The following is a 19,268-nucleotide window of genomic DNA, read 5'->3' as shown; positions in this document are numbered from 1 at the left end:
CTCTGGGCACCCTTTTGGCCATTTCGGCCGTTCTTCACCTTCATGATCAGCCTTCTCTTTTCAAGTCCCCTATTGTAAACCGATTTCTGAAGGGCATTACTCATCTCTTTCCTCCTTGTCCTTTCTTAATGCCCCAGTGGGACTTGAATCTTGTTCTTACTTACCTTATGGGTGCTCCCTTTGAGCCACTACATAATTGTCCTCTACCTCTTCTTACTTCAAAGACTGCTTTCCTGCTTGCCATCACATCTGCTTGCAGGGTGATTGAGCATCAGGCTCTGTCTTCCAAACCTCCCTTTCTTGCGTCCATCCGAACAAAGTTATCCTTCGTACTAGGCCCTCTTTTCTGCCCAAAGTGTTTACCTCTTTCCACATAGGTCAGATCATCACATTACCCACCTTCTTCCCACCCCACACCCCTGCAAGGAGGAGGAGAGAGTCTGGACCCAAATCGTGCGCTGTCCTTCTACCTTGATCGCTCTTAAGACTTTGCGGTGGACGATCAACTCTTTGTGGGTAATGTGGGCGCCAAGAAAGGTCCGGGCATGCACAAACGTACCATCTCTCGATAGGTTGACCTATGCATCAAGATCTGCTATTCTTTGGCAAAAAAGCACCTCCAGTAGGACTGTGTGCACACTCTACCAGGGCCACTGCAGCCACTACGGCATTGGGACATGGAGTTCCGCTGGTTAACACCTGCCAGGCAGCTACGTGGGCATCCCTGCACACGTTCACAAAACATTACTGACTGGACAGCCAAGTCCGGAGAGCTGATTTTTTTCTGCTGTTTTCTTCTCCAGGACTTCCTGGTGTGAACTTAGTTTGCAGACCCACCACCAAGGGTAGCATTGCTGAGGTATCTATTTTGAGGTAAGGCAACATCAACCAAGGGACCTCGATGCCGACGACTGACTGGGAGTCGCCCGACGCCACCTACCAACAAAGCGCTGGGGTACTATTTCTCCAGATCCAGCCTGACACCTGGGGGTAATTCTAAGGTAAGGAATCTATAACTACATATGCATTGTTACTGAGGGTAAGTAACTTGTTCTTTAGGAGGAAGACCGGGCTCTTTTGGCTAAGGGAGCCATAGAGAGGGTTTCAACTCCAGAAGTAGGCTTTGATTGCTATTCCTGCTACTTTATGGTCCGGAAAAAGGACTAGAGCCTTTGTCTATTCCTGCTACTTTATTGTCCGGAAAAAGGACTAGGGCCTTTGTTCTATTTTAGAGTTCAAAATGCTCTAAACCCCGGAGACTGTATGGTGGCGTTGGTCTTGCAGGACGCCTGTTTTCGAATTCCCATCCTGCCTGCCCATCACTGCTATCTGCGGTTCACGGTAGGCCACAAGCACCTTCATTTCATAGTGCTCTCCTTTGGCCTTACCAGTACTCCTTGGTGTTCACCAAGGTGATGGCGGTGGCGGCAGCTCATCTGCGCAGATCTAGGGCGCTAGTCTTTCCCTATCTGGACAACTGACTTTTGAAGGCAAGCTTGCCCCAGACTGTACTCTCCCACCTTCACACTAGCGAATTTCCTACTTTTGCCGGTGTTCAGTATCGATGTGCCGAAGTCACACCAGACTCCCTCCCAGATGCTTCCTTTCATCTGACCTGTTCGGGGCACAGTGCAGTTTCGGCCTATCCTCGGGAGCAGGGAGTCCAGGATATTCAGGCTATGATACAGATGTTTTGGCTTCTATCCTGGATTTCAGTGAGAATGATTGGGACGCTGCTGGGTCTCATGGCATCCTGCATTCTGCTAGTGACACATGCCAGATGGCATATACGGCTCTGCAGTGGGACTTGAAGTTCTAGTGGGCATAGCATGAAGGGAATCTCTCCGACATGGCCAGATCGCGGAGGGAACTGCACAGAAACTGTAGTGGATAACCGACAGTGATCGAGTCAGAGGCACATCTCTGTCCCTTCCCTTACCAGATCACACAGTAGTGACAGATTCGTCACTCCTGGCATGGAGCGGCTATTAGGGAGAAGTGGAGATCAGAGGACTCTGGTGTCTAGCAGAATTCAATCTCCACATCTTCTGAAGCTCCGAGCAATTCGCATGGCATTGAAAGCTTTTCTTCCTTCCATCAGGAAAAGCTGGTTCAGGTATTCACAGACAACACCACGGCCATCTGGTACTGCAAGGAACAGATCGGAGTGGGGTCCTGGACCCATTGTCAAGAGGCCCTGCGTCTCTGGACATGGCTGGAACAGCAGGGCATTTCGCTGGTGGTTCAACACCTGGCAGCTGTTGATGCCTAGCGTATCACAAATGGCATCTCCATCCGGAGGTGGCTCAAGGTTTCCTTCAGAAGTGAGGAGAGCCTTGGTTAAATTTGTTCACCTCCGCAGAGAACACCCAATGTCAGCAGTTTTGCGTGCTGGAGTTCCGAAGGCGAAACAAAAGGGGATGATGAAAGGAGCGTTTGAGCAAATCAAACACTCACCCCCAGTCAACTGATCTGCGTTTAATCCATCACCATTCTTTAGCTCACTCAGCCACCCCAGTTCAGACATGGCCATATGCAAATCAGTCTGACCATGTGCCTCATGGGAACAGTCCAGCCCCAACTGCTAAGCCATGTCTTCCCTGGACCGGAAATAAGCATCCTGGGACCGGTTTCGGATTCATAATCCTCATCAGCCAGGCTATCTTGAATCCAGTGGCCAAGTGAGCAAGGGTGGCATAGTGGGCTTAAGGACAGTGATGGATTAAACCCAGATCTGTTGACTGGGTGTGAGTGTTTGATTGTTTCAGATGCTCCGTCCATCACCATCCCCTTTTGTACCACTTTGTTCGCCATAAGTTGGCCAGGGTATGCTCAGACGTGAGTCCCTTGCTCACTTTGGGGGAAGGAGGGGGTGTTTCGGGGGATCCTCCACCTGAACCTGTTAACTCTACGCATCCTTGTGTGGAGATTGAGCAGTGGCAGTTGATAGCATCCAACCTTCCTTCAGAAGTCTGTGATGTTATTTTGGCAGTCAGGCATCCCTCTACCAAGACGGTGTATGCCAGCTGGCGGCAGAAATGTGTTTAATATTGTACAGAATGGTCTATTGATCCTGTTTCCGCCCCCCCCCCCCCCCTTTTCAGGTCCTTCTCTTCATTTTGACCCTTGCCCCGAAGGGCACTGCTCTGGGCTTTCAGAAAGAGTACCTTTTGGTCTTGTCTTCCTTCTTGAGGCTCAGACGTGAGTCCTGTGCTCTCCAAACCACTGGATCCGCCAGGATAGCCTGATGAGGGCTGAATTCCCGAAACCGGTCCTTGGATGCTTGTTTCCAGTCCAGGGAGGACCTGACTTGGCAGTTCGGGCTGGACTGTTCCCATGGGGCAAAGGGTCAAGACTGATTTGCATATGGCTGGGTTCAAATTGGAATGGCATGGTGAGCAAAAAAACGGTGGATTTAGGCCCAGATTTCTGTACTGGGGTGATAGTATGACATTGTTCTGCATTCTGTGCATCAATTATTGTTGTTTTTCCTTCTGGAGGCTGCCAAACCAACCCTCTTTAATTAAATCTCCTATTGTAAACCAATTTCTTAAGGGGCTTGTACATATATTCCAACCTCCTTCATTCATCATGCCTCAGTGGGACATTAATTTGGTTCTCACCTTCTTGATGTGTGCTCCATTTCATCGTCTGCACAACTGCTCCCTCCGGCTGCTTTCCATCAAAACTGCCTTTTTAGTGGCAGTAACTTCTGCCAGGAGGGTGAGTGAATTGCAGGTTTTGTCATCCAAGCCTCTTTACCTGACTATCTTCAATGATAAGTTGGTGCTTTGCACTAGGGTCTCTTTCTTACCAAAAGTAGTAACCCCATTCCACATGGGGCAATGAGTGAGTCACCTTGCCCACTTTCTATGGCCCTCCGCAGCGACTTCACCGTCTGGACCCAAAAAGAGTGGTGTTTTTCTAACTTGACCGCACTATAGAGCTCTGGGTGGACGACCAACATTTTGTGGGGTACGTTGGATCAAAGCAAGCTTGTGCAGTGCAGATGAGGACTATTTTGTGATGATCGCCTTCTACATCAAAATTTACTACGCTCTGGCCAAGAAACCACCTCCTGAAGGCTTTAGAGCTCATTCCACCAGAGCCTCGGTTGCAACCACAGTATTGCAACGTAGTGTTCCAGTTCTTGACATTTGTCAGGCAGCAACGTGGGCATCACTGCACACATTCACTTGCCACTAATGCCTGGAAAGTAAAATTTGCAGGGATGGCCTTTTTGACTGCTCTGTCCTGCAGGACTACCTCGTCTGAACTTGTCCACAGTCCCTCATCTGGGGATGGTATTACGGGTTATATATTCTAAGGTAAGGGATCTGCTTCTACATGTCTCTATCAGATAGACAAGTTACTTACCTTTGGTAACGTCTTATCTTGTAGCGTCATAATCTAGCCGCAGATTCCTTACTGATCCTTTCCGGCACTGCGGACAGGTTCTAAAGGTCAGTGCTGATTCCTTTCAGGGCCCTAGTTGTTCTAAACACACCACTATCAGTGCACTTCATGGCTCTGCGCTCCTGGTGTGGAAAGTCGTGAAAAGTAATTGACTTCAGCGCATCGAGGTGGTGCCTATGTGGACATCACATACGGCGCAGACGATGCCCGCAATGTCACGAGGATGAAATTGTTAGGTAATAAATCTGCGGCTAGATTGTGTCTACGAGATAAGGCGTTACCGAAGGTAAGTACCTTCTCTGTTGAGGCTACTTTGCCCCTCATAGTGTGCATAGGTATTCCGCTCCAAGCCTATTAAAGACCTCTAAGGGTTTGCACACGCAGCAAGCTACTTAGGATGCCACTTTAGCTGCTAGTCTCCATTCTGTGTACCAGGGATGATAAATTTACTCTAAAGCTAACAAACTAGCCGTAGGGGGGCTGGTATGTGTTAAGTCATTTGCTTTGTTGTTTTTGATGTTATTTACCTTATTTTTTCTTCATGTTATCGCTGCCACATATGACCATTGATTACTAGGAATTTCTAATGCGTGCAGCATTCCTCAGTCATTGTTCCAGGGGGGCGCAATTGTGTGCCATTCTACTCCCATCTTCATTATGTTTAATGTCTGGAGTGCCGGAACATGGCGGCAGCTAGTTAGCTTGCCGCAGTGCTCCGGTACGACCTCCCGTAGGGATCATCTCCGCCACACGAATCAGCCTGATATCGTCGGAAATGAAATAAAGAAGATTGAGTAAAAAGACCTCTGACAATCCTCTGGAGAACGGTACATTTTTACCGTTATTTTGTCTTCCGCGAGTTTTCTCTTCTTGCACCGGACGCGGGATGATATACTCCTCGCAGCACGGTGGATGTGGAGTCCTCTCTCTACCCCCATGGTTCCTGGGCCCCTAGTGAGAGAGGTGCCGAGGGCGGCAATGGAGGACGCCGACCAGAGCTCCTGTATAGAGGGTGTAGCAGTGGATTTCGAATCGTGTTTACAGGAGCTGGCAACTGGTTTTTGGGGGACAGTGTGGTTCAGGCTGCCTGCGGGGGCGGGGGTAAGGAAAATTTGCTAGTGACCAGCTTGCAGAAACGACTAGAGACTGGCTCTTGGGGCCCCTCCTCACCTTTTGCTAAATATCCCCCGGAGTCTCCTAGATCCAGCCCGAGGATTTGTTTAGCCGTGCTGGAGTTAAGGAGAGGGAAATGCAGGGAATGCCACATATATAACTGTATACTCCAGCTCCATAGAAGGTCCTAAAGACCAGCGGTGTCAATTACAACAGCCCGTCCCCCGTGCCGCGGTGGAGGGGTCCTTGGTACATGAACTGGGGGATGGGACTTTCACAGATTTGTTTCAAGTAGTGGCTAAACCTGCCTCCTTGCCTTGCACTGCCTGTGTTGAGGACGGCCTGCCGGCTTCCCCTACGATAAATACTCCCAATATTTCCAAGTCTTCTAACACCTCACCTATTACCCCCAGAGGAGGGGCCAAAAAAGGTCGGGCGCGGCCGAAAAAAGAAAAATGGAGTTTCTCTTTTTTGAATACAGAACTTAAGTCAAAAAACACTAATGTAAAGAGTAAAGTTAAGGCGAAGGTTACAGTTTCTAAAGCAGTGATTCCTACAAGCTCAAGAATTACTCCTTCACTTTGCTCCTACTTCAAAGTTGTTCCCCAGATTTTACATCTCTCTGAAGAGATCGAAGATACAGGTATGGCATCGATCCCAGAGCCCAGTCCTTTCCCTTATTGCCGACCATCAGTGCTAGCAGAAACTTCGCCGCTGGAGGTGGATGATGAGGTTGATAAGAGCTGTAGGCAAACGGTTGAAAATGCGCCAGTCACGGCTTTAGGAGAAAACCTACAAGGTCGGTATGATCAAGAGTTAGAACAACAGCCTGTACAACCTGTGTTGTCTACGCAGTCTGCGCAATCTCTGCCACAATCTCCATCAGTGACAGAGCAGAATTCACCCTCAGTCTTGACTACAGAGTTGACCAAGAAGGCTGGCGAGTTTGATTTTTTTGGGCTAGGAGATGCATCTGGGGGTGTAGATATGGAATCCTCTTCAGTTCCTGCTCTACTTAATCCCAACTTAATATTGGCGTCCTCTTCTTCTTCTTCTCCTCCGATGACGGCAGCCTCTGTTTTAGAGATGTTCTCAGCCCTTACCTTGGAGATAAGAAAGAGATTTGCGGAATCATCTGCTAATCAATTAGAGTTCAGAAACTATTGTGAAAAACTAGATAACAAAATTGATGGGCTCACAATAAGGACTGGAGTATTAGAGGAAACGGTTGGTGTCCACTCAATCTATTTGGACCAAGCGAAAGTGGATATTCAAAAACTCACAAAGGAAGATCTGGCTCTCAGCGAGAGGATGGAGACTCTTGAAAATAATGCGAGGCGGGGGGAACATTAGTATTTTGAATTTTCCTGAAGGATCTGAAGGGTCAGATATAATACATCGTGTCCTTACTGAAGGAATCACTGAACTTAGATCATTCCCTAGCGGAATTGTCGGCTGACATTCAGAGGATTCACAGGGATCCCTTTAAATTGAACCCTCAGAGGTCTAAACCTCGCAAAATCTTAGTAAATTTTCACACCTACATTTTAAAAGAGCGCATCCTAAATATGGCCTTGAAACAAAAATCCTTGGCTGGGAAGGGGTTTACCTTTTTGATTAGATCGGACCTTTCTAGAGTAACACTTGAAAAACAATGGGAATTTGGGAGGCGCCTAGATGCATTTAGAAAATTGGGTGCAACAGCTCAGCTCATGTTTCCGGCAGCTCTTAAAGTAATGTACAACAACAAGATGTTTAACATCCGGTCTGTACAAGCAGCTGATGAGCTACTAATGGATCTGGGTAAGGGTGCTTGTAAGGTATAATAGGTCCCTCTTAAATATCAAAGAGGACCTTCCATTTAATTCCCTACTTTTTGATCTGGAAATTTAGATGTCGACGCTTGTGTTTCTCCTCCCATTTAAATGCACTAGATAATATGGTCACAGTCTTAGTTATTCTCTTTTTCTTCTTTGTAATAGTTTTCATTTTTTTTTTCTCACTTGAAAAGAGGCGGCTGATCTTTCCTGTTGGAGGTCAACCAGTGGGGCAAAATCTACTGGACACTGTTCCGGTTAGATAATGCAAGGGTTCTTCACGGGGGGAGGGGCACTCACCATGGGTGGCTGAGTGCAGAGGGGTGGCAAAAATATAAAAAAGTCCTCAATAACCTAAATAGTAGTTTTTGGAATGGTAATCCGCACATTTGTTGTAAGGAAGATATGATGGTGAACACAAATATCCTTTTATGGTATAGTATTTTTAGTTGTTTTGGATTATTGGATGTGAGATGAGTAGTATTGTTTTTTTTTTCTCCTGGAACGTCAATGGCCTGCGCACCAACCCTCGAGCCAATAGAATCTTACAATATCTGAAGGATTTGGATGTGCAGGTCATTGTGTTGCAGGAAACCCACTTAACACATAGTGAATTTATTGCACTTACTAAAAAGAACAGATGGATTGATTTTGTCGTTTCTACCACTCCGACATCTCACCCTAGAGGGGTTACGATTATTTTCTCCAAAAAAAGCTAAAGCCAAGCTGACTGTAGATTCTGATGGTAGATGGGCCATGGTCTCCGTTCTCATGGCCGGATTCTCAGTCACTATCGTCGGTTATTATGGTCCGAACCAGGACGATCCATCTTGTCTGGAAACTGTTTTGTCGCAGTTACTAAATGTTTCAGGACCTATAATATTGGCCGCCGACTTTAATATCGTGTTAGACCCTGTCTTGGACAAGTCTCCCAATAATAGATCTTTGGTCTTGTCTAAGACTAGATCCTTTCTACTGGATGCTATGAGGCAATATGGGTTTGTTGATGTCTGGAGACCAAGGTCGGGGCAACAACAAGGGGTTTCTTTCCGGAATCTTAAATATCATCACAAGTCAAGGATCGACTTTATTCTTATAACTCAAAGACTGGTTGATTCTGTTAATACAATAGACTACCTTCCCTCTCATCTTTCAGACCATTCGGCGATTAAATTGGATCTCCGTACTAAGAAACCGTCGAGTACGTGGTCCTTTGATCGCTCTCTCCTCACCAATGATGAGCATATCTCATATCTCAAGTTGGAGACTCAGAACTTTTTTCTATCAAATAATGGTTCAGCTTTAAATAGAATTATCTGAGAGTTCAACAAAGATGGGAAGCCAGTAAGTTGGCCCATTTTGAATACAGTGAAGGCGCTAGTAAATTACTGGCTTGGAAGACCAAAGTAGATCAGGCCCGGGACAACATAGCATCCATAAAAGTAGGAAATAACAACTTCACCTCAGATGATGAAATTAGGAGAGCATTTAGGGAATTCTTCCAAGAGATATATCAAGAAGATAAGGTTATCACAGCGGAGGCCATTAAGAGCTGGATGAGTAACATCACTTTACCATCTTTTTCTCTTGAGCAATTACAACATTTGGATAATCCCATCACAGAGGAAGAGGTGAGATCAGCTATTAGGAAGGGTAAGAAAGGAAAGGCATCCGGACCGGATGGGCTGCCAGCTGAGTTATATAAAATCCTGGAGTCAGAAATTGTCCCCTTCCTCACCATTTTGTTTAATCCAATCCTTGTAGAAGGAGTATCCCCTCCGACATCATGGGATAAAGCCTCCATTACCCTTATTTTAAAACCCGGTAAACCTAAGGAGGCCTGTGGCTCTTATAGGCCAATTTCCATTTTGAATGTGGATTATAAAATCTTTACCACAGTTTTATCCACCAGATTAGCCTCTATCGCGCCTTCTGTCCTTCACTCGGATCAAAAGGGGTTTCTGAAAGGGAGACAACTTTACGAACTGACCTATGATTTGATTGATGCCATAGATATGGCAACAACTAATAACCTACCATTGGCCGCCCTTACGCTAGACGCAACCAAGGCTTTCGACAGGGTTAATTGGGGATACCTGTCAGAGGCCTTGACCAAGTTTGGTGTCGGGGAAAGGTTCCGTAGGGTGATAGGCCTCTTGTACAGTAATCCATCTGCCTGCCTCCTCGTTAATGGTGACCTGTTGAGCCCTTTCTCCATCTCTAGGGGCACCCGACAGGGATGCCCGCTCTCTCCATTGCTTTTTGATTTTTACATTGAGCCTTTTGCGCAACATCTAAGGGAGGAGGTCGCCATTAAACCTTTTTACTATCAAGGTTGGATGAGGAAGGTAGCATTATACGCCGACGACGTGCTTATATTAACATCAGAGGTCACCACTGCTCTTCCGGCAATCTTGAAACTGGCTTACGCTTTTGGACAAATATCGGGTTATGAGATTAACGCGAAGACTGAAATGCTTGTATGGAACGATGAGAATGCTGTAACCGAGTTGCAAGCAGGCATTTCACTGCGATATCTAGGCTTGACGATAGTTAAGGACATTAATAAACTTGTCCAAGTAAATCTATCTTCAGTTCTTAAAGATTGTTGCAAGCTTCTCCAATCATGGTCGCATTTGCCCCTCTCATTACTTGGTAGAGATAATCTTATAAAAATGTCTATTCTTCTTAAAATTTCTTTTTTATTTAACACCATTCCTTTATACTTTGATCAAACTATCTTAACTAAATTCCAATCCAACATCTCAACCTTTATCTGGAATAACCATCTTCCACGTATGACTTGGAAAAAACTAAGACGGCAACGTGACCAGGGTGGTTTAGCGGCACCAGATATAAAAATGTATGCGTGGGCCTTTCAATTATCCCATTCTCGAATGTTGCTGAAGGGTTCTTTAGGTTCTGGGGTAGGCCTTATGTACGCAGCTATGCTGGATGGGGAAAGAATTAATCGTTCTGGTTTCCTTTTTAAGTTTGGTAATCCTAAGTTCTTTAAAAAAAATTAAATTGAAGATTTTACAAGGTCTTGCTAAAACTTGGGCTGAAGTCATGAAATCCATAAAACTAAATTACTTTTGTGAAAAAACTCCGTTGTGGGGGTTGCCTGAAAACCCTGCCTGGCTTGATGACACTCTAGCTATCCCTTTGAGAGAGGCAGGCCTCGAACTTTGGGGTGACCTCTTTTTCGAGGGGGATTTACTCTCATGGGAACATCTGCAAGCTAAGGTTGGCCCCAACCTTTCACGATTTAAATACCTACAAATTCATAGTTAGACTGTGGCCTATAAAACCTCTCCCGCTAATGGGAATAAATTTAAACTTGGAGGGCATAGTCAATTTGTCTCTGATTTAGTAGTCTGTGGACCAGTAAAAAAAGAAGTATCTAAATGGTATAACTTTATTCTGGAGGAGTCGGATGGAGACTTTATTCTGCCGGAGTCAATATGGGGCTCAGTTTTGATGGACCAAATCTTACAAAATCTTTGGATAACTTCTTTTGAAATTTTGTGGAACATTGTTAAACCATCCTGGCTTCGCAGAAATCATATCTTTACCCTCTATAGGGCACATTATTACCCTCTTAGGTTATCTAAATTCGCAGGAGGAGAGTTAGTGTCTTGTGCTAGATGTGGGTTGATTGCTGCATCAGACACACATATGTTTTTTGAATGCCCACTATTAACCACATTTTGGGAGGATATCAGTAATTACCTCACAGAATCACTGGGAAGACCTGTTTTCATAGATCTGCCCCTAGTGATATTTGGGGTATTAGAAGGTCGACAAAATCCAGCCAAGTTTCTAGTATTCTATGCTATCCTGCTTGCAAGAAGGGAGATATGCAGAAAATGGAAAGACTCTTCACCCCCTACATTTAGAGATTGGCTATCTTCAGTCTTGCAGACCTCCCGCATGGATCTGGCTAGATCTGGCAATCACAGTAAAAGGGCGGTTTGGTATCTACTTTCTTGGCTTCATTGATTCATCCGGGGTTTTTCTTTTTTTTTTTTTTCCCCGGGTCCTATGATTGATCTCCTATGGTACTTAAATATCTTGTACCTATGGAACAGCCGTTAACCGGTTCATGCCCGGCACCATTTGGCTGCTAAACTACCCCAAGGTTTGCCGCAGATCGGTAAATCACTTACTTTGTGCCTACCTGGAATGCAGTTGCCAGCTGAGGGATAAAAGGCCCCCACAAGACTCGTGTCCCCTCCAGTTTACGAAATAAACTGAGACAGCTGTTTTTGTAAATTCCTTCTGGTACTTTGTCTACATGGTGGTTATGAGGACAAAAAAAAAATGTCTGGAGTGCCTGTAAAGCAAAATGAGTTTTCTTTAACCTCAGTCAGCCAATATGCAACTCGCTGTTTTGTCAATGACGCTCATTTGTGATTGTTGTTCATCGTTTCCCCAGTAGCTCTTGTTTCCTTGCTTATAGCTGTAGATAGAGGTTTCTTTCAGTGCTTCTTATGCTACATGCACTGATTTGTCTGTGATACAAAGACAAAGAGGTTTTAATTGGTGGTGTTGTCATGCAGTCCAGGCCGTTGCTCTAGGACTCCATGAAGTGCTATTCTTTGTAGACCTCATCAGTTTCTCCTTTGAGGCTTCTGAAGTTAAAGGCTCAGGTGTGTTCGTGCTAACAGATGTACCTTTCACTGGGACAGAGTTCAGAGCTACCCCAACATAACCCATGACACCAAATCTCGAAGTGCCTTTCCTCCACTATGTCAAGCATCACTTTACTGTCAGCCACTGCATATTTGTAGTGCAACAATCCCTTGGGGTTGGAGACAATGTGTCCAAACATATCTGCCAACTGTGCAGGCTTACTTACACTTCTGTTTCCCTGCTGACTATGATTCCCTGCCTGGACACATCAGTACAAATAAGCTGTGCCCTTTAATCTCAGTGACTGCCTACATGAAAGCTATTCCGACTCTGGGTTTCTTCTGTGCATTTATGACTCTGGGGCTTTACTGTCCCATCCAGTAGCTTCACTGAGTGGTTAGGGTCTGAATCTTTCAGGCTTGTTTATTCAGGTCATTAGTGAATTTCCATATGTGACTTCAACCCATCCTCCCTACATCTTTGCTTCTGTTTTTGTGATGCTTCCAATCTTTGTTGGTGTTAAAGGTCATCTGGTCTCACCTATATTTCACATACGTGTAAGTGTGCCACCTGATAGGACATGCCACCGTTTGATATGAGCCCACATTGCCGTTCTGTCGCAGAGTGTTGATGGATGGCAGTGTTCCAGTTCCTTTGCCTCTCTCCATTTCGGTGACTTTGTTTGCCTGCTTCGCATCCCTGAACTATTGTGTTGGTGCTCCTTCAGCAACATAGTACTGTTCATCTTTGTAGCCACTTGGATTCAGGTACATGCACAACAAAGGTTCAGTGTGGATCAGTTAAAACTAGAATTAGAACAATGAATGTTGTTTATTACAGACTCCTTAAACCGCTTCGATTGAGTGATTGCTGCACTCTTCAGCTAATCAAGCCAGTTTTCCATTTAGTTATGCCTCTTAGTTTGGCAAATTCTGGTTCCCACTATCTTTTTTCATTTCAGATACTCTGCTTTTGTCCATTTGCAATGTTGGTCCTGATGATGTCCCACCTAATACTATTGGTCGAAACGCTGTGATTGTGACACATAGAAATAATGGTTATAATATTGTTTGTCATTGAACTACTAGTATTCAAGCAACTGTACCTACTACTGAAATCAGTTAAATGTGCCATTGTCATTTGATCTATTATACACACTATTACACTGTCAGTTTTTCACTCACTGAGGTATTATCACCTGAGGACTTTGCTAATTTTTGGATGCTGCAAATATAATAACATATGATAACTTATTAGTGGGTCTGGTTTCTCTGTTCTAGTCATTGAATGGTCACTGATTGATACCTGCTCTTGATTGCAATTATTTCTGTTATTGCTCTAATTGTAACTGTTCCGTACTGAACCCTTATTGTACATATACCCATGTGCCCTGGTTCCAGGTGGTATATGGGCTGCCTTGTTATATTTAACACTTGGGCCTTAATTACAATGATCATTGCTAGTGGTTAGACTTATTTTAAGCATTCCTTCTATCATCATTTGTGTGTTTGACAGCTTTTTTTTATTTATTTCCCACTTACAAGGTCTCAAGATGGGTAGGGGTGGGACTGGGATATATTCCGGACACAGATTTGTCCATAATCCCTGGTTGAGAAAAATGCTCAAATTATTTATAAAGTAACTAATGCTGAAAGCGATGACTGAGGTAGCCGACAAATTGTATTGAGAAAGGTATGGTGCAGATGGACAGTATCTTCCATCATTTGCATTGTAAATTAGAAGGCGCTATGAGAAAAAAAAAACTGTGAGATGTGGAACACTACATGCCTCACTGAAAAGGTGTGAAACGTCTAGGTTTGAATCTGTTGGATTTGACCCCATACAAAGAAATTCGTAGTTTTTAGCAGAATACAATGTGCAACACCTCCAATTGTATGAAATTAGATAGCAGGTGCCACAATCTCTAATGCAAAAATAGTACAGTAACTACAGCCTTCAAAACATTTGAAAGCTTGAACATTTATGATAATTAATTTTTCTCGCTGATTTGACCTTCGTCTTTCTTAATTGTAGTTGGGAAAGGTTGTTTGTGTAGCAGCTATATTCACTTCCTTTGGTACTTTGAAGGAACGGAAAGTCCTGTCTTATGTATGTATAAATGTTTGTAAATGTAAAGTTCACAATCTTCTTGGGAATCAAGAGCCTTGAATGTTATTGATTACACACCTGGGTATGCTTTTAATTAAGTATTCTTCTAATTTGCACTGTGAAACCCATTCTTATTTAATATAAAGATGTATTCTATTTCAGGATGATTTGGGTATGACCGACAGTAGTGGCCTTGGCGACAGTTCTCAAGACCGGTTTATAGGACCTCTTACAAGAGAAGGTTCGGTTGGTTGTGTCAGTGATTATGCAAGCCCAAACTATTCGTATTCCTCCATCCTGAGTAAATCTGACACAGGTATATCTTAATAATATTTATTTTTTAACTTATTTATTTTGGCACCTTAGCATCTAATTTTGCTTGGCAGTGTGCATACAATTAAGATTTACATCAGCTTGAGTGTTGAAGAGCACAACCACCACTTCTGTGAATGGTTTTATAGACCAATATATGTGTATTTGCTTTTTTTTTTGTATTCTATTACTTCTGTTATTTACCTTTTTCTCATGCCTGTGTGCTGTATATACCTAATGTGCCGAGGTCCATTTTCTTAGTTACTTGTTGGATGTCTGTACCTTCTCCAAAAATGAGAAGCCAGAGGGGTGGTATCCAGTATGGTCCTGTTTAACTCTTTTGCTGCTATGCATCCTGCCCCCACCGATGAGCCTTTTTTAGGTCTCGGCTAGAGAAACGCGTGAAGCGCGTTTTCGCCAGAGAACTATAGTGATCGTTTCAGCAGGCAAATGGAGACGAGAGCTGTGCACGTGCGCAGCATTGTGAATGGGAGAGGGAGCGACAAGAGCTGGCCTTGCGCGGATTTGGTTGCGCGCGTCGGATTCCGACTCTGCCATGCGTCTTGGGATTGGTTCGCACGCGTGAGCTTCTACCGTAGACAGCTCACGTCGCCCGGCTCTTAGGTTTCGGTTTCGTTTTGACTTGCTCACCAAGGCGGCGCTTCTGTGAGCACATTAAATCCATCTGCACCGACATTCTGCAGCAGCACCCCAGCTTTGCAGTGGATAGGTGGGTGAGAGCTGCACTGTCGGCTGCTGTTAGTGGTGCCATTCCTGAACCCCTGTCCCAACGCCCCCGCTGCACTGGTGCCAGCAGCGGCCCCCGCTTCCAGTAGTAGAGCTGTCCGTTCCATTAGGAGTGCCCCCGCTGTAGTAACCTTCTGAATGTCACATGTACCCTGAGATTCGCGTGGAAGCGGTGAGCCCGGGTCTCGGGTTTTTGGCATGTTCACACTTGAGTGGGAGAAGCGCTGTCCTGTCATACTTCATCGGAGCAGCATTCACACCAGGGCATGGAGCCAGTACGGAGGCCGAGGAGGGGACCAGCAACCGCGCGCACCATGTCCGGGGTGTGGAGCGAGGAGTACCACTGGCAGCACATCCATGGGTGAGTTCGGTCAGGTGTTATGTGACTTTGTTAGGAATAAAGAGGGCATTACGTACAAAAAGGAGGGAGGAGTACGAAGCTGAACAGTGTGGGTACACACCCCACCCAATGATTGTTGGAAAGGCAGGGTATTAAATGATTGTTTCACGAAATACAACACTTGTGCTTATTTGCTTGTTTTTCTGACAGTGTCCACCACCGCCACTTTTCCACTCCACTGAGGTTGACATCATGAAGTCTCTGACGCCGGCTCTTGCTCGGCAAACGGCTCCTTTACACGGCGCCGGCGCCCCTGTCGCCATGCATGTTTTCCCCCCCAGTCAGCGCATTTCCATGGGGCAAAACCCTCCCCCCCCGCAAGTGGCCCCGCAATTTGCCAACATAGGTAATTTTTGTGGCCACATACATTTCTCAATGGTTCGTAAAATCAGACGGAGGCACTGAATTGTCTGTGCATGCTCTTTATTCCAGGCAGCCCGTTTCTGCTGGGCAATTTTCTTTTTGTTCTGTTAACACTGGCGATCATGCTCTGAAAACCCGTGCCTTTGCAGAGATTTCCTGTTGGCCCAATCGTGGCCCTGCCTTGTAAGTCGTTGCTTGTGAAAGGAATGCCCTGAATTACTACCCTCTCGGTAATACCTGGGTATTTACTCTGCAGTTTTGCTTAGAGCTGCAGCAATAGCATGATAACAACACTCACTGGCCAAAGCCAATAGGTCTCGCCTTTGGGACCTCAGATGCTGTGCAGCATGCTTAAAGAATAAAAAGAAAAGCCTTTGAGTTGGCGGCTTTTTTAAAAACATTTTTTAGTTACCCATCGAAGATGGATCAGTAACTCAAAAGGAATAAAATGCTCAGTGTTTTTTTTTTTTTGTTTTTGTTTTTTAAAGCAGTCGGGAAAGCAACATGGTGGCGTGTTTGGGGGGCCAACGTAGCATGCAGAGTGCAGGTGGGGGGAGGGAACACCGGGCGCGGGTGGAGCACTGAGGTCAGGGGGACACAAGTGACACGGGAGAGCACAGTTGTGGCATCTGTTATATTGAGGGCGTGGGTGGGAGAAAACCAAACATGTGAGAGGAGAGAGCGCAGCAGGGAGCTGGAAGGGAGAAGCACAAGAGGGAGAGAGGATCATGGAGCACTGTGGAGGCGGAGAGAAATACCAGAGGGAAACAGCTAGAAAACACATGCACTTTTGAGGTGTGCTTAAACAAAAAGAAACCAGCAATTGCAATGCAATAGGTCTTGCATTTCCGCAAGTTTAAGCTATTGGCATTGTAAATGACAATGCCTTTTATTTTTGTGTTGGTTTTTAAAATATAAATAAAAGGCATAGTAATTTACAATGCCAATAGCTTAAACTTGTTCTGGAGCTGCTGGTGCCCTGTCTGAGAAGTACCACATAAGCCACAATTGTTCACCCGTGCATAAAAGGAGACACCTCACGGATTCAAGGGTGCAATGAACACGTCGTACAGTTCCCCGCGCTTTTCGTCATCGGAGTGTTTCTCTGTGTGAGGGTAAGCAGGCGAAAGGGGCAGGATATGTGCTAGTTAGGCAGTGTTGTATATGAAGGAGTGTGAGTAAGTTGCTGTCTCCTAGTTTGCCAACTGTTGCATCAGTCAGTTTGCTGGATCTCACTACCTAAGATGGGATAAGGCTGCCCCTTTCGCTTGAGTACAGAAGGTAGGGCACCACCCACTACAATGAAATGAGCGGTGCATAAATGGGGCTAGTATTTATATACACTATGCGAGTGGAGGGTACCCAGTTTATTTCTATTCTTAGATTCCTCTTTTTAATGCACACATGAATTCCATCCCCCACTCCATCCCCCCACTCCATCCATCGCCCCCACTCCATCCATCCATCGCCCCCACTCCATCAATCCATCCATCCCCCCCATCCATCCCCCCAATCCATCGCTATCATCATCTTGCAAATCATCTTTATACACCAATACAGACTTTGCTAAAAATAATTATGCAACACATTGTCATATACAATGCCAATAACTCAAACTTTAATGCTGCGAGACCTATTGCATTGCAAATGCTTGTTGTCTATTTGGGATTGTTTGTGTGTATCCCTCCATAACTTTTTTCTACATAGGCTATCTATGGCAAATTTGTGTCTCTTTTTATTTTCCTTTTCAGCATCCTGGGCGTTCTAAAGGTACCCAGGGTATGTGGATTCCCCTGGATGTAACTGAGAAAATAGGCAGAGAGGATTTTTTTGGGAGGGGTAGTTTTTTTTGCCCCAAAATGGCATGAATAAAAGGTTTGCTATGCTAGAGTCATAATTTTTATGGCTTTCGGGAACATGCAGAAGTTAATCTAAAAACTTTTTTTTGTGGTTTTGTTTTTTACCACCACAGTTTTGGCATCTTTTGAAAAAGCTAGTCCATTTTACATAATTTTAGTGCTTTTAACCTACTCTCCGTTTGTGGTGGAAACAGCTATGACCCCTATGGTTGATCCTGGAAAGCTATAGATTTCTGAAAAGAAGACAAAATTCCGGATTCAGCAAGGGGTCATTTGTGTGGATGCCTCAAAATGTTCCCAAGGAAACTGTTGAAACAAAAAAAAATATTGAAAATTAATAGGAAAAGCGTCCATTAGTGACAACGTTTGAATTTGTAACTTCTCGTCGGTCTATTTACAAAAGCAATATACCATTTCATCTGCTAGACCCTTCTGGTTCTGGGGATATATAGGGTTTGTGGGTTTTCCAAGAACTTGAGGTACCCAGCGTCAACAACTGAGCTTCACCTTTCAATGGTTTTTCTATGTGCACCGGGTACAGTGCAATTCCTATGGTAAATTATAAAGAGAGAAAAATAGCTATCCAGGAAACCTATGCATTTCCGAAATGGGCATGAGATAGGAAGTTTAGAAGGAGTGGTTATTTGCACATCTCTGAATTTGTGGGTACCCATGCTAGCATGTGAATTAAAAGGGCATTTCTCCAAATGTCTTCTATCTTGCACACTGGCTTACGCTTAGAAGGCACAAATACAGAGAAGTACAATTGATATTAATACTTGTCCTACTATGTTGTGTTCCCCTAAATCTCCCGAGAACAAGGACTAGTGCCTACAATAACATAGGGCCCAAAGTGCAACATGGACACATTACTTTTTTCACTCAACACTGACCCTTTTTTTGCAATTTGCCAAGCTGTGAAGCCCTAGCCTAGCTTGCAGCTACGGAAACGTAGCAAACCTACACATTTTTAAGTTGAGCCTAGCGTTGCAGCGCATCCACCGCTCGCTCCGCGAGGCATGCTGTAGTAGGGTTATATGTGGAAGTGCTGTGGAAGCCCCGCCCATATTTTTATTGGCTGGTGTCACTGTCTTTGGTAAACTCTGGCTTCCGATTCAATATGAGGCTTCTTAGTCCCTCCTTGTTACTGCCCTGTCTCCTTTTGTGACCGCCCATCAGGACTGGATCTTTTACTTGTGGCGTTACACGGTCTCCTTCATAAGTCGGTAAGCACTATTTTTTTGGTATTTGCAGCTCTGTTCTCTTTCACTTTAGGGGCCGCTCTTGTTTATATAATTAATTTGCCACGCAGCCCGAGAGGGAGCTTTTCTAGTCAGTAATGTAACAAGCATTTGTACCACCAGTAACCGTACCGCCACCAGTACAGTACCACCACCAGCAGTACCACCACCACTAGCAGTATCACCACCAGTACCACCACCACCAGTACCAGCAGTAGTACCACCACCACCACCACCACCAGTTGTACCACCAGTA

The 19,268-nt window shown here is 44.9% G+C and overlaps 1 protein-coding gene across 4 annotated transcripts in view; it reads left to right on the top strand.

Annotated features, from left to right (window-relative positions):
* The window catches only part of USP47 (ubiquitin specific peptidase 47), a 1,494,847-nt gene that overhangs the window by 120,252 nt on the left and 1,355,327 nt on the right, over positions 1-19,268 (top strand). For all 4 annotated transcript variants that reach the window (XM_086955947.1, XM_086955945.1, XM_086955948.1 and 1 more), the window contains one exon: positions 14,253-14,406. In XM_086955947.1, the coding sequence (XP_086812073.1) occupies positions 14,253-14,406 (154 nt within the window). The remainder of the gene's footprint in view (positions 1-14,252; positions 14,407-19,268) is intronic.

This window comes from Lissotriton vulgaris, chromosome 2_1, assembly GCF_964263255.1.
Source record: "Lissotriton vulgaris chromosome 2_1, aLisVul1.2, whole genome shotgun sequence".
Taxonomy (NCBI): domain Eukaryota; kingdom Metazoa; phylum Chordata; class Amphibia; order Caudata; family Salamandridae; genus Lissotriton; species Lissotriton vulgaris.
This window is presented reverse-complemented; position numbering and strand designations above follow the sequence as displayed.